The sequence below is a fragment of the Phalacrocorax carbo genome, chromosome 26, assembly GCF_963921805.1.
Source record: "Phalacrocorax carbo chromosome 26, bPhaCar2.1, whole genome shotgun sequence".
Taxonomy (NCBI): domain Eukaryota; kingdom Metazoa; phylum Chordata; class Aves; order Suliformes; family Phalacrocoracidae; genus Phalacrocorax; species Phalacrocorax carbo.
This window is the reverse complement of record NC_087538.1, coordinates 47296-58446: the sequence shown is the minus strand read 5'-3', so window position 1 is coordinate 58446 and position 11151 is coordinate 47296. Positions and strand designations below refer to the sequence as shown.

Below are 11151 nucleotides of genomic sequence, written 5' to 3'. Positions count from 1 at the left end.
GGTGGGGGAGAGGCACCAGAGTGTGTGCCTGACCATAGAGATGGGGCCTAGAACGTCCCAGGGAACCACAGAGACGTGGTGCCACGCTGGCAACCATAGACTGCGGGAGGATATCTCTCCTAGAGTGTCACCCGCGGGAGACCGTTGAGTTGGAGGACCTCCCTCCTAGACTGTCCCAGCGGAGGCCATAGAGTTGACGGGCTATCCTACTAGACCGTCCCACCGTTAGACGATAGAGATGTGGTGGACTTTCCCCACAGACTCTCCCATTCGGGGACCATAGAGACGTGGCGGACCGCCGGCCCAGCCCGCCACCCGGAAGTGGGCAGTGCGAGCGGCCGACGCGGGATGGAGCGGCCGGAGGGTACCGGAGCCGGGGGGGAGGGGAGCCCGGGACCCCCCCAGGGACCCCCCAGGGACTCCCCCACACCCGCGGGACCCCCGTGGGCCCCCTCGGACCCCTCCGTGCCCCCTCCGTGCCCCCCACGGCCCCAAGTGACCCCCTAATATCACCCTATGGTCCCCTCAAGCCCCTCCACCCCCCAGTGACCCCCCCTAGGGTCTCAAAGTGAGCCCGTGCCCCCCCCGTGCACCCCCATCCCCAATGGCCCCCCAGTGCCCCCCAAGCCCCCCCACCCCTCAATGTCCCCCCAGTGCCGCCCAAGCCCCTCCCACCCCCCAATGTCCCCCCAGTGCCCCCCCAAGCCCCCCCACCCCCAATGACCCACCAGAGCCCCCCAGGTTCCCCCACCACCATGTCCCCCCCGGTGCCCCCCCAAGCCCTCCCACCCCCAATGACCCCCCAGTGCCCCCCAGGTCCCCATGCCCCCCCAAGCCCCCCCACCCTCCAATGTCCCCCCGTGGCCCCCCACGTACCCCAGTGCCCCCCCAAACGCCCCCATGTCTTGTGTATGTGTCCCCCCTCCGTGACACACACACACTCCCCCCGTCCCCCCAGGCCCCCCCACGCCCCCCCCCCTCTGCCGGGAGCTGTGGGGTTCCCGCGAAGCCGCCCACTACGAGGGGGACCCCCGGGGGGGGCTCCAGCGCCGCGTCCCCCCCGGCGCCTGCCCCCACTCGTGCCTGCGCCGCGCTGCCGCCGTGAGAGGGGGGACGGGGGGGTTGGGGGGCTGGGGAGATATTGGGGTTCCGGGGGGGGGGGTGTGTCCTGGGGGGGTTAATGGAGTTTGGGGGAGTCTGTGGGGGTTATTGGGGTCCTGGGGGGGATCCTGGGGGTGATATTGGGGCCCAGGGGGGGTTAATGGGGTCCAGGGGGGGTCCTGGGGGAGATACTGGGGTTCCTGGGAGGGTTTGGGGGGGTTAATGGGGTCCTGGGGAGGGATCCTGGGGGTGATATTGGGGCCCAGGGGGGGTTAATGGGGTCCGGGGGGGGGTTATTGGGGTCCTGGGGGGGTCCTGGGGGAGATATTGGGGGTCCTGGGAGGGGTCTTGGAGGAGATACTGGGGGTCCTGGGAGGGTTTAGGGGGTTAATGGGATCCTGGCAGGAGGGTTAATGGGGACTGGGGGAGATTCTGGGGGTCCTGGGAGGTTCTGGGGGGGGGTTAATGGGGTCCTGGGGGAGTTACTGGGGTCCTGGAGAGTTGGGGGGGTTAATGGGGTCTGGGGGGAGGCCTGGGGGAGATGTTGGGGTTCTGGGAGGGTCTGGGTGGGGTTTCTGGGGTCCTGGGAGGGTCATGGGAGAGATACTGGGGTCCTGGGGAGGTTATTGGGGTGCTGGGGGGGGGGGCAGGGGGAGATGTTGGGGTCCTGGGAAGGTTTGGGGGGATTTTGGGGTCTTTGAAGGGATTAATGGGGTCAGTGGGGGGTCCTGGGAGGGTTTGGGGGGGTTACTGAGGTCCTGGGGGAGATATTGGGGTTTGGGGGGGCAAATGGGGTGCTGGGCAGTGTAAAGGGAAGCCGGGGGGGGCTAAGGGGGTTTGGGGGGGGCCCTGGGGGGCCCAACCTGACCCCCACCGTGTCCTCCCAGCGGGTGCTGCTGCCCCAGGGGTACCCCGAGAGCGTCAGCCCCGACTACCTCCAGTACCAGTGCTGGGATGCCCTCCAGGTGCCACTGGGAGCACTGGGAGGGACTGGAAGTGGGCTGGGGGCCACTGGAAGGGGTGCTGGGGGGCACTGGGAGGGACTGGGGGGGATTTGGAGGTGCTGGGGGGGCACTGGGTGCTACTGGGAGGTGACTGGGATGTGCTGGGGTGGACTGGCATGGAGTGGGGGATAGTAGAAGGGGACTGGAGAGTACTGGGAGGCAGCTTGGGGCTACTGGGAGGGACTGGGAGGTAACTGGGAGTACTGGGATGAGATGGGGGGTGCTGAGAGGCCACTGGGAGAACCTGGGAGGGGGCTGGGGGCTACTGGGAAGGGCTGGGGAGGCACTGGGAGGTAACTGGGAGGGGGGCAGGGGGTGAGCAGAGGGTTACTGGGCGGTAACTGGGAGTACTGGGAGGGGATGGGGGGCACTGGGAGGTAACCGAGAGGCAACTGGGGGTTACTGGGAGGGACTGGGGAGGCACTGGGAGGTAACTGGGAGGTAACTGGGAGCACTGGGCAGGCGCTGTGCAGCACCCTGACGGGCGCCCTGGCCACCCGGGCGGTGCTCCAGGCCGTGGGGGTGGGGGACAGCGCGGCCACCGTCACCGGGGCCACCCTCACGTGGGTGCTGCGGGGTGAGTCCGACGACCCTCAAACCCTCCCCTCTTCACCCCAAAAATCCTTCCGGGAACCCCAAATCCACGCCTGACCCCAAAATCTTTCATTTTAACCCCAAAATTCCTCAGTTCGACTCCCAAACCCATGTTTGAACCCAAAGTCTCTCAGTTTGACCCCAAAGTCTCCCAGTTTCACCCCAAAATCTGCTCTGACACCCCCAAAATTCCTCTGTTTTATCCCCAAATTTCTCTTGGATCTCAAAATCCCTCAGTTTGACCCCAAAAACTGTTCTTGCACCTTCAGAAACCTTTGGTTTTATTTTTAAACCCACTTTAGATCCCAAAAATCTCTCAATTTCACCCCAGAATCTGCCCCCAGTTGCACCCCAAAATCCCTCTTGGACCCCAAATCCCCCAATTTTAACCCCAAATCCACTGATTTGACCCTCAATCCCATGTTTAACCCCAAAATGTGCCACTTTGACCCCAAAATGTGCTTCAGAACCCCCCAAAACCTCATAATTTCACCCCCAAATCCCTCTTTGACCCCAAAATCTCCCACTTTTACACAAAAACCAGTTCCAGCACCCTAAAATTCACTAATTTGACTCATTTTACCCCAAAATGGCCCAATTTGACCCCAGAATCAGCCCAAACAGCCTCAAAATCTTTTTCTTTCAACACAAAAATATCACTTTAACCCCCAAACACCCAAATTTCACCCCAAAATCCCTCAGTTTCATCCCAAAATCAGCTCCGGCACCTCAAAATTCACTAATTTGACTCATTTTACCGAAAAATGACCCAGTTTCACCCCAAAATCTGCCCCCCCAATTGCACCCCAAAGTCATTGTTGGATCCCAAATCCATATTTGGCCCCAAAATTCTCCAGTTTTAACCCCAAAATCCACTGATTTTACCCCAAACCCGCATTTGGCCCGAAAAAATGTCAATTTTACCCCAAAATTTATCTCAGAAACGCCCAAATCCCCCCATTTCACCTCAAAATCTGGTACTGCAGCCCCAAAACCTCCCAATTTCACCCCAAAATCCCTCTTTGACCCCAAAATACTGCAGTTTTGCCCCAAAATCTGGTCCAGCACACCTAAAGTCACTAATTTGACCCCTTTTGCGCAAAAATGTCCAAGTTTGGCCCCAAAAATCAGCCCAAACGCCCCCAAAATCCCCTTTTTTCACCCCCAAATCTCACTTTAGCCCCCAAAGGCTCTGAATTTCACCCCCAAAATCCACCTTTGACTCCAAAATCCCACACTTTTCCCCCAAAACCTCCTCCGGCCCCCCAAAATTCACTACTTTGACCTGTTTTACCCCAAAATGTCCAAGTTTGACTCCAAAATCAGTCCAAATGCCCCCAAAAATCCCATTTTTAACCCCAAAATTTCGCTTTAACCCCTCAAAACTCCCCAGTTTCACCCCAAACCCCCACAACCCAAATCCGCGATTTTTATCCCACCCCTCCCGTACCCAAAACCCCCCGGTTTCACCCCAAAACTCGCCCACACCCAAAATCTCCTGTTTTCACCCCAAAACCCGGTGGCCCCCCCCAGACGGGATCGGGATGGTGACTCGCATCACGTTCGCCTGGATTCAGGGGTGAGCGCTGGGGCACTGGGAGGGACTGGGATGTACTGGGAGCCGCTGGTCCTTACTGGGAGCACTGCGAGGTGTCCCTGGGATATACTGGGAGCTGCTGGTCCTTACTGGGAGCAGTGGGAGGTGTCCCTGGGATATACTGGGAGCCAGTGGTCCTTAATGGGAGCAGTGGGAGGTGTCCCTGGGACATACTGGGAGCCGCTGGTCCTTACTGGGAGCAGTGGGAGGTGTCCCTGGGATATACTGGGAGCTGCCGGTCCTTACTGGGAGCAGTGGGAGGTGTCCCTGGGATATACTGGGAGCTGCCGGTCCTTACTGGGAGCAGTGGGAGGTGTCCCTGGGGCATACTGGGAGCTGCTGGTCCTTACTGGGAGCAGTGGGAGGTGTCCCTGAGATATACTGGGAGCCGGTGGTCCTTACTGGGAGCAGTGGGAGGTGTCCCTGGGATATACTGGGAGCCGGTGGTCCTTACTGGGAGCAGTGGGAGGTGTCCCTGGGGCATACTGGGAGCTGCCGGTCCTTACTGGGAGCAGTGGGAGGTGTCCCTGGGATATACTGGGAGCTGCCGGTCCTTACTGGGAGCAGTGGGAGGTGTCCCTGGGATATACTGGGAGCCGCTGGTCCTTACTGGGAGCACTGGGATCCCCCAGGAGCCGCCTGGACTGTGAAGCGAAGCAGTGGCGGTGAGTCCCCGCCCCTTTTTGGCCTCGCCCCCTCGGGCCCCGCCCCCTCAGCGCCCTGCTGCCCCGCCCCCGGCCGCGGGAGGCCCCGCCCCCGGCCGCGGGAGGCCCCGCCCCCCACGTGACGCGCAGGCCCCGCCCAGGCTGGCCGCGGACGTGCTGAATGACGCGGCGCTGCTGCTGGAGCTGCTGGCGCCTGATTGGCCCCGCGCCGGCCCCGCCCTCCTGGCGCTCGCGGCGGCGGCCAAGGTAACGCCCCCCGCCCCGCCCCCACGCGTGACGTCACCGCTGCGCGGGGGGGGTACGGGGGGCAGTGGGGGGGTACTGGGGGGCACTGGGGGGATACTGGGGGGTACTGGGGGGATGTTCGGGGGGTACGAGGGGGATACTGGGGGGCACTGGGGGGTACTGCGGGGCACTGGGGGATATTGGCGGGCACGGGGGGGTTACGAGGGGGATACTGGCAGGTATTGGGAGGCACTGGTGTGATACTGGGAGGCACTGGGGGGATACTGGGGGGATACTGGGGGGCACTGGGGGAGTACGAGGGAAATACTGGGGAGCACTGGTGGGATACTGGGAGGCACTGGGAGGCACTGGGGGGGATACTGGGGAGCAGTGGTGTGATACTGGGGGGCACTGGGGGATACTGGGGTGCACTGTGGGGCTCTGGGGGGGATACTGGGGGGCACTGGGGGAGTACGAGGGAGATACTGGGGAGCACTGGTGGGATACTGGGAGGCACTGGGGGGGATACTGGGGGGCCGTGGTGTGATACTGGGGGGCACTGGGGGATATTGGGGTGCACAAGGGTCATACTGGGGGTTACTGGGGGGAGTTGTGGGTGGTGGGGTGGGGGATGCTGGGAGTATACTGGGGATGCTGGGGGATACTGGGAGGCACTGGGGGAGTACTGGGCGGCACCGGTGTGTTACTGGGAGGATACTGGGAGGCACTGGGTGATGCTGGGGGGATAAAGGGGGGGGTACTGGGGTGGTATTGGGGGATACTGGGAGGCACTGGGGAGATAATGAGGGCAGCGGGGGGGTACTGGGAGGCACTGGGCGGCGGTGGTGACACGGGTGCCCCGCCCCAGTGCATCGTGGGCGTGGCGGGCGGGGCCACGCGGGCGGCGCTGGCCGTGCACCAGGCGCGGCGCGACAACATGGCCGACGTGGCCGCCAAGGACAGCAGCCAGGTGGGCACTGGGAGGGACTGGGAGGGACTGGGGGGGCACTGGGAGGAACTGGGAGGGGACTGGGAGGGACGGGGGGGCACTGGGAGGGACTGGGGAGCACTGGGGGGGCACTGGGAGGCACTGGGGGGGACTGGGGGGCACTGGGGGGGCACTGGGAGGGACTGGGAGGCACTGGGAGGGGACTGAGAGGAACTGGGAGGCACTAGGAGGGGACTGGGGGGCACTGGGAGGGGACTGGAGGAAATTCGGAGGGGAGTGGAGGGCACTGGGCTGGACTGGGAGCACTGGGAGGGGACGGGGAGGCCCTGGGAGGGTAGGGGGTGGCAGTGGCGGGGGGTTACTGGTGTTACTGGTGGGACTGGGCAGGAGACGCTGGTGAACGGGGCGGGGCTGCTGCTGGCGCTGCTGCTGCTGCCGCTGCTGGAGGGGCGGCCGTGGTGAGCCCCGGGGCGGGGCGGGCAGGGGGCGGGGTCTCCGGGCAGGGGGCGGGGTCTCTGGGAGGGGGCGGGGTCTCTGGGAGGGGGCGGGGTCTCTGGGAGGGGGCGGGGTCCTGGGAAGGGGGTGTGGTCTCAGGAAGGGGAAGGGGAAGGGGAGGGAGGCTGCATGGAGGGGCTGGTGGGGGGTGTGGCCTGTGGAGGGGGGCGTGGTCTCTGAGGGTGGGCGGGGCTTCAGGCTCTGGGAGCGGGGGGCTGGGTCTGGGGGATTGGGTGGGTGTGGCCTCGGGGGAGGGGGCGTGGCCCTCGAGAAGGGGGTGGGGCTCCAGGAAGGGGAATGGCTGCTGGGAAGGGGGGTGGGGCCTCTGGGGAGGGGCGGGGCCTTGAGAAGAGGGAGGGAGGGAGGCTGCTGGGAGGGGGCGTGGCCTTAACAGAAGGGGCGTGGCCAATGTGCATCTAGGAAGGGGGTGGGGCTTTGGGAAAGGGGCGGGGTCCCTAAGGGGGCCTGGGTGGGGTTTCGATAAGGGGGCGTGGCCTCCTGGGGTCATTGGAGGGGCGGGGCTTCACCCGGGGGGTGAATGGAGGGGGCGGGGCTTAGTGCTCTTGGGGGGGGCTTCTGGGCAAGGTCGGGGGGCCCCCCCCCAAAGGCTCATGGGAGATTTGCCCCCCTCCCCCCAAGGGGGGGGCTGAGGGGATTTTGGGGGCCCCTCCCGGGGCTGGGGGGGGGCGGGGTTGGGGTGTCGCCCCTCCCCCCCCGGCGTGACGGGTGTTGGGGGGCGCAGGCTGACGTGGGGGGTGGTGACGCTGCTGCTGGGGACCCACCTGGGGGCCAACCTGGGGGCGCTGAGGGCCCTGCGCCTGCCCACCCTCAACAGGCCCCGCCTCCGCCTCGCCCTGGGCGGGGCCTTGAGGGGCGGGGCTGCCCCGCCCAGCCCGGCCGGGGAGGGCGGAGTCGTCGTCACCGTCCCCGGGCCCGAGGAGGTCAATCCCCGCGAGCCCCTGCTGCCCGGTGAGTCGGGGGGTGCCCCCCGGTGTCACCCCCCCACCCCGGTGTCACCCCCCACCCCGGTGTCACCCCCCCACCCCGGTGTCACCCCCCCCACGGTGTCACCCCCCCACCCCGGTGTCACCCCCCACCCCGGTGTCACCCCCCCCACCCCGGTGTCACCCCCCCCACGGTGTCACCCCCCCACCCCGGTGTCACCCCCCACCCCGGTGTCACCCCCCCCACGGTGTCACCCCCCACCCTGGTGTCACCCCTGCCACGGTGTCACCCCCCACCCCAGTGTCACCCCACCCCAGTGTCACCCCCCACCCTGGTGTCACCCCCCCACCCTGGTGTCACCCCCCCACGGTGTCACCCCCCACCCCAGTGTCACCCCACCCCAGTGTCACCCCCCACCCTGGTGTCACCCCCCACCCCAGTGTCACCCCACCCCAGTGTCACCCCCCACCCTGGTGTCACCCCCCCCACGGTGTCACCCCCCACCCCAGTGTCACCCCTGCCACGGTGTCACCCTCCCACCCTGGTGTCACCCCCCCACGGTGTCACCCCCCCACCCCAGTGTCATCCCCTAGCCCAGTGTCACCCCTTCATGTCACCCCTTCATGTCACCCTGTGTCACCCCCCCAGTCACACCCACCCATGTCACCCCCCCCGTGTCACCCAGTGTTACCCCCCTGGTGTCACCCCCACCAGTGTCACCCCATGTCCCCCTTCCCAGTGTCACCACCCCATGTCACCTGGCATCGCTCTTTGTCACCCGCTGTCACCCTCGTGTCACCCCACGGTGTCACCCCACGGTGTCACCTGACATCACCCAGTGTCACCCCACGGTGTCACCCGGTGTCACCCAGCGTCACCCGCCATCAGTGGGTGTCAACCACCCCCCCCCATGTCACCACGCGTGTCCCCACCTGTGGCCCCTCTCTTGCATCACCCGCCCCACCCCGTGTCACCCTGACGTCACCCTGACGTCACCCTGACGTCACCCTGACGTCACCCCGCCGCCCCCCCAGGCTTCAGCACCCGCCTCAGCCTCCACCTGGGTGCCCCCTTGCACCGGCTCGTCAGCAGGTGAGGGGGGACCCCGGCGTCCCTGGGTGGGGGGGGGGGGGGACACCCCAGCATCCAGGGCACCCACCCCCCTGGCCGGGAGCCCCCCCAGGGTGGGGGTGGGGGACACCCCCAGGTGTCGGGGGTCTCCCATCCCCCCCCCCACCCCCCGCAGCGAGGCCGAATTCAAGAAGGCGCTGGAGTGCGGCACCCAGGATTACATCATCGTGCTCCGCCCCTCCCAAGGTGGGGACCCCGGTGTTGGGGGGGGGGGACACCCTGAAATTGGGGGGGGGGGGGGGGTGTCACACCCAGGAGCCGAGCGGGGGGTCCCAGGCATCCAGGCGGGGGGTCCCAGGCGTCCAACAAAGGACCCAGGGACCCATGAGGGGGACCCAGGCAGGGTGACACCCCCCCTCCCCCCCCCCGACACCCAACCCTTCCCCCCACCCCAAAAGGTTGGGTGGGGGTGGGGCTGCGGCGGGGGGCCCCCCCCGACACCCCCCTACGAGCCTGCGCCCAGGCCCTGCTGCTGGAGGAGCTGCTGGGGCCGGACCTGCCCCCGGGGGCACCCATGGGTGCTGCCCTGCGCCCGCTGCAGCACCGCCTGCGCCGCTGCCGTGAGTGCCCGGGGCGGGACTGGGGGGTCCCGGGAGGGGGCTTGGGGTCCCTGGGGTCATTTTGGGTGACCCAGGGGGGCTTTTAGGGGTTCCTGGGGACATTTGGGGGGGCTCTGGGGTAATTTGGGGGACTCAGGAGTGTATTTGGGGGTCCCTGGCATCGTTTTGGGGTCCCTGGGGTGGGTTTGGGGTTCCTGGGGGTGGATTTGTGGGGTCCCTGGGGTCATTTTGGGGTCCCTGGGGTGGTTTGGGGGTGCCTGGGGTCATTTGGGGGGGCTCTGGGGTAATTTAGGGTGATCCAGGAGGGCGTTTGGGGGTCCCTGGGGTCATTTTGGGTTCCCTGGGGTTATTTTGGGGGTCCCTGGGGTCATTTGGGGGTCCCTGGGGTGGGTTTGGAGGTCCCTGGGGTCATCTGGGGGGTCCCTGGGGTCATTTTGGGGTCCCTGGGGTGGATTTGGGGTTCCTGGGGGTGGATTTGTGGGGTTCCTGGGGTGGATTTGGGGGTCCCTGGGGTGGGTTTGGGGGGTCCTGGGGTCATTTTGGGGTTCCTGGGGGTGGATTTGTGGGGTCCCTGGGGTCATTTTGGGGTCCCTGGGGTGGGTTTGGGGTCCCTGGGGTCATTTTGGGGGCCCAGGGGTCATTTTGGGGTTCCTGGGGGTGGATTTGTGGGGTCCCTGGGGTCATTTTGGGGTCCCTGGGGTGGGTTTGGGGTCCCTGGGGTGGGTTTGGGGGGTCCCTGGGGTCATTTTGGGGTTCCTGGGGTGGATTTGGGGGTCCCTGGGGTGGGTTTGGGGGGTTCCTGGGGTCATTTTGGGGTTCCTGGGGGTGGATTTGTGGGGTCCCTGGGGTCATTTTGGGGTCCCTGGGGTGGGTTTGGGGTCCCTGGGGTCATTTTGGGGGCCCAGGGGTCATTTTGGGGTTCCTGGGGGTGGATTTGTGGGGTCCCTGGGGTCATTTTGGGGTCCCTGGGGTGGATTTGGGGTTCCTGGGGGTGGATTTGTGGGGTCCCTGGGGTCATTTTGGGGTTCCTGGGGTGGATTTAGGGGTCCCTGGGGTGGGTTTGGGGGTCCCTGGGGTCATTTTGGGGGCCCAGGGGTCATTTTGGGGTTCCTGGGGGTGGATTTGGGGGGTCCCTGGGGTGGGTTTGGGGTCCCTGGGGTGGGTTTGGGGGGTCCCTGGGGTCCTTTTGGGGTCCCCGGGGCAGTTTTGGGGTCCCCGGGGCAGTAACGGGGTGTCGCCCCCCCCCTCCAGCGCCGGGGACGGTGCCCTGGGGGGTCGTGGCCGAGACCTCCCGCCTCTGGCGCACGCTTGGCCCCGCCTTCCTACACGGTACGTGTCATCGCGCGCGTCATCGCGCGCGTCGTCACGTGACCCGGCGCGCGTCGTCACGTGACCCGGCGCGCGTCGTCACGTGACCCGGCGCACGATGTCACCGCCCCGCAGGGCTGGCGGCCGCCGGGTGGGAGACGCAGCGGCACCTCCTGGCCCCCGACGAATGGCAGCTGGACTGGGCGGGGCCGGGGGGCGGGGCCTCGCGGGAGAAGCCCCGCCCCTCGCCCCACCCCCAGTAACCGGCTCCGCCCCGCTCCGGATCGGCCCAACCCGGCCCCAAAACGGGGCGGGGGAGGGGGCGAAAAGACTAATTTTCAACGACGGGTCCAAAAGAAAACCACCGGTTTGGGGTCGTTTGTAGAAAAAATGCTGTTTTCCGAAGGGCTTTTTGGGGATATTTGGGGTATTTGAGGGAAATTTCGGGCATTTGAGGGAAATTTGGGGCAATTTTTGAGATATTTTGGCGGAATTTGGAGAAATTTTAAGGCATTTTGGTGGAATTTTGGGCATTTGAGGGAAATTTGGGGCAATTTTTGAGATATTTTCGTGGAAA

At 65.8% G+C, this 11151-nt stretch overlaps 1 protein-coding gene across 2 annotated transcripts; it reads left to right on the top strand.

The window, feature by feature from the left end:
- The first annotated feature begins 225 nt into the window (after positions 1-225).
- Positions 226-11077, top strand: RUSF1 (RUS family member 1). Of its 2 annotated transcripts, none has more exons than XM_064473833.1 (15): positions 226-364; positions 959-1101; positions 1989-2066; positions 2568-2682; positions 4233-4278; positions 4929-4961; positions 5102-5207; positions 6055-6156; positions 6523-6593; positions 7466-7599; positions 8610-8667; positions 8822-8892; positions 9105-9266; positions 10518-10595; positions 10710-11077. In XM_064473833.1, the coding sequence occupies exons 1-15, from the start codon at positions 349-351 to the stop codon at positions 10835-10837; spliced, it is 1341 nt and encodes a 446-aa protein (XP_064329903.1). In that variant the 5' UTR covers positions 226-348; the 3' UTR covers positions 10838-11077. The 2 variants fall into 2 exon arrangements, with proteins under 2 accessions (XP_064329903.1, XP_064329902.1); XM_064473832.1 differs by having other exon boundaries at positions 7373-7599.
- The last annotated feature ends 74 nt before the right edge of the window (positions 11078-11151 follow it).